At 53.8% G+C, this 2,972-nt stretch overlaps 1 protein-coding gene across 1 annotated transcript in view; it reads left to right on the forward strand.

Annotated features, from left to right (window-relative positions):
* The first annotated feature begins 340 nt into the window (after positions 1-340).
* Positions 341-2,972, forward strand: part of OASL (2'-5'-oligoadenylate synthetase-like) — a 26,244-nt gene continuing 23,612 nt past the window's right edge. The window contains exon 1 of the mRNA XM_005863800.2: positions 341-606. Within this exon, the coding sequence (XP_005863862.1) occupies positions 358-606 (249 nt within the window). The 5' untranslated portion in view covers positions 341-357. The remainder of the gene's footprint in view (positions 607-2,972) is intronic.

The raw sequence follows: 2,972 nt of genomic DNA on the forward strand, positions 1-2,972 counted from the left end.
GGACCAACTCAAGCCAATTTCACTTTCCAAACGTCATTGAAAGGAAACTCAAAAAGTTGAGAATCGAAACCAATGGCAGAAAGTTGGGCCAGAAGCCAAGCCTGTTAAGGTGGCCCCATTCCTCCCAACCTCAGCTCAGTGTCCCTCTGTGCCTCTGCCACAGCCAGGGGTCCCCAAGAAGGGCGCCCCAGACCAGCCCCGTCGCTCCTGGCTTCCTCTCCGCGATGGTCCGTTATCCCAGCAGGGTGCTAGAGGGTGACTGAGGAGGCGCTCCCTTAAAGAAAGGGGAGGGGCGTGGATGCCAGGAGCTGGGTGTGTGACTACATATCTGCCTGGCTGGGGTGCTGTCACACAGCCATGGCACTGTCCGCGGAGATGGAGCTGTACGGCACCCCTGCCTCCAGGCTGGACTCCTTCGTGGCTCAGTGCCTGCAGCCCAGCCGGGAGTGGAAGGAAGAGGTGCTGGAGGCCGTGAAGACCGTGGAGCAGTCCCTGAGGGAAGAGCCCCTCGAGGGAGAGTGTGGGCCGGACCAGGAGGTGCGGGTGCTGAAGCTGGTGAAGGTGAGACGGGGCTTCTCCATCCCAGGCCAGGGCCGGGCACGCCCAGCATGAGGGTCCTTATCTCTGAGGGTGCTGGGGACCTCTGCCTCCTTCTCCCTAGCCATGCTGCTGACGTCGCAGGGCGCCCCACCTCGCTGCCCGCACCCCACCCCACTGCTGCCTTGAGCAGAACAACCCGGCAAGGAAGCTAAAATAGTTCACTTTTTTGGGTGCACCAGCATAACCCTGAACAGGTAAGATCCCTATGCTGTGCACCATGTGAGGCAGGTACTGTTCTTTTCCCATTTCTCAGATGAGCAAAATGGAGGCTCAGAGACTTGAGATTCATAGCAACCAAATGCACAGCAAAGTCTTTGGCTGGCTCCTGGTGTGAGTAGATCATCCATAAAATATAGACTAGAAACAATTGGGGAAATTTTTTAATGAGAGAGAGAGAGAGAGAGAGAGAGAGAAGAAGAGAAAGATTTGTTGTTCCACTTCTTTGTGTTTTCATTGGTTGATTCTTATATGTGCCCTGACCTGAGATCGAACCAGCAACCATGGCATATTGGGAAAACACTCTAACCACCTGAGCTACCGGGGCTGAGGAAACTTTAGTATGACCTTGATATTAAATAAGATAAGTGAATCATTGCTGATTTTGTTAGGTGTGCTAGTTCTGTGCTTATGGGAGATATGTTCTGTTACTTTGTACACAAATGCTAAATTATTTAGGGACAGAGTTTCTTGTGTCTATAATTTACTTTAATGTGGTTTAGATGAAGCAAATGTGGCGAGAAGTTAAGACTTGTTGAATCTGACTGGATATATGCGTTCATTTTATTCTCTATGTTTTACTTTTTAAAAATATATATATTTTTATTGATTTCAAAGAGGAAAAGAGAGGGAGAGAGATAGAAACATCAATGATGAGAGAGAATCATTGACTGGCTGCCTCCTCCACGCCCCACACTGGGGATCAAGCCCGCAACCTGGGCCCTTGATTGGAATCGAGCCCGGGACCCTTCAGTCCACAGTCTGACCCTCTATCCACTGAGCCAAACTGGCCAGGGCTCTATGTTTTACATTTTTTTATAATAAAAAGTTGGGTTTTTTCCATGAAGGCACAGAAAGGTGAGGTGATTTGCCCCAGGCCGCACAGCTGGTGGTACAGCTGGGATTTGAACCGGGGTCTATCTAACTCTGCAGCCAGGGCTCCGGGTGCCCAGTGAGATTCCCCCGCAGCTGCTTCATGTCGCCTCCTGTCCTCACAAGGCTCCACATTCAAGAGGCCCAAACTAGAAAGGCCACGGAACATCCGACAGTCTCAGTCAATCCCTCATTTAAACATTGAGGAAACCGAGGCACAGAGAGGGTGAGCGATGTCCCAAGGTCACACAGGAAGCAGGTGGCAAGGCAAGACTAGAATTAAGGTGTTGTTCCTCCCCCCGCTTCTGGTTTCCAGCCCAGTGCCCTCGTCCTCCCTCCAGGGGAGCCACCTCCGGGAAGGATTTGGAAACCTCAGTCCCCATCTCTTCCCAGCATCTGAAGCTCGAGGTCAAGTGACTTATTTATTTTAATATTTTTATTGATTTCAGAGAGGAAGGGAGAGGGAGAGAGAGAGAAATATCAATGATGAAAGAGAACCATCAATCAGCTGCCTCCCCTAGGCCCCACACTGGGGATCAAGCCAGCAACCCTGGCCTGTGCCCTGACCGGGAATTGAATCATGCCCTCCTGGTTCATAGGTCAATGCTCAACCACTGAGCCACGCCTGCCCGGCTGACTCTATAACTGACTGTGACCGTGACTGCTGGCTAGGAGCCAGGGCAAGTAGCTTTCCCCCCACAGCCTGATTTCTCATCTGTACTTCAGAGAGAATTCTACTCGTACCCATCTCAGTCAAGGGGTGAGGATGAAAAGGTCTTGTCTGCACGAAGGGCTTTCAGGGGTACCAGACCCAGCGAGTGCTCACCCCACCGGCCGCCGCAGTTCACCCACCGGGAGAGGAGGCTGATCTGAGGCCGGTTCATGCCCAGCGACCCCACCTCCCGACAGAGAGAGAGAGAGAGAGAGAGAGATGATTTATGATCACAGCTGGAAAACCAAGGCAGGAGTCAGGTCCAGGTCAGGCTGCCCCACCCCACAGCCCAGGCTCTTACCCACCAGGCAAGGCTGCACCCCGCCTTCTCCCCCCCCCCACCCCCTTTAATGCCATAAATCACTCAGACCGCGTCCGCCTCCCTGTGGAGGGGCAGTCATGGTCCCGGGGCGCAGACATGGCTGCAGGGGAGGACAGTCTCAGAGCGAAGCCGGGGAGGAACCTGGGGGCCTGCGCACCCTGCGACCCTGGGCGAGCGGCTTCGCCCCGCGTCTGTTTCCTCGCCTGTAAAGGGGGAGATGGGTGCCCCCCACCCCCCGTCGGGGGGGGG

The sequence above is a fragment of the Myotis brandtii genome, unplaced genomic scaffold (genome assembly GCF_000412655.1).
Source record: "Myotis brandtii unplaced genomic scaffold, ASM41265v1 scaffold181, whole genome shotgun sequence".
In the NCBI taxonomy this organism is placed as follows: Eukaryota; Metazoa; Chordata; class Mammalia; order Chiroptera; family Vespertilionidae; genus Myotis; species Myotis brandtii.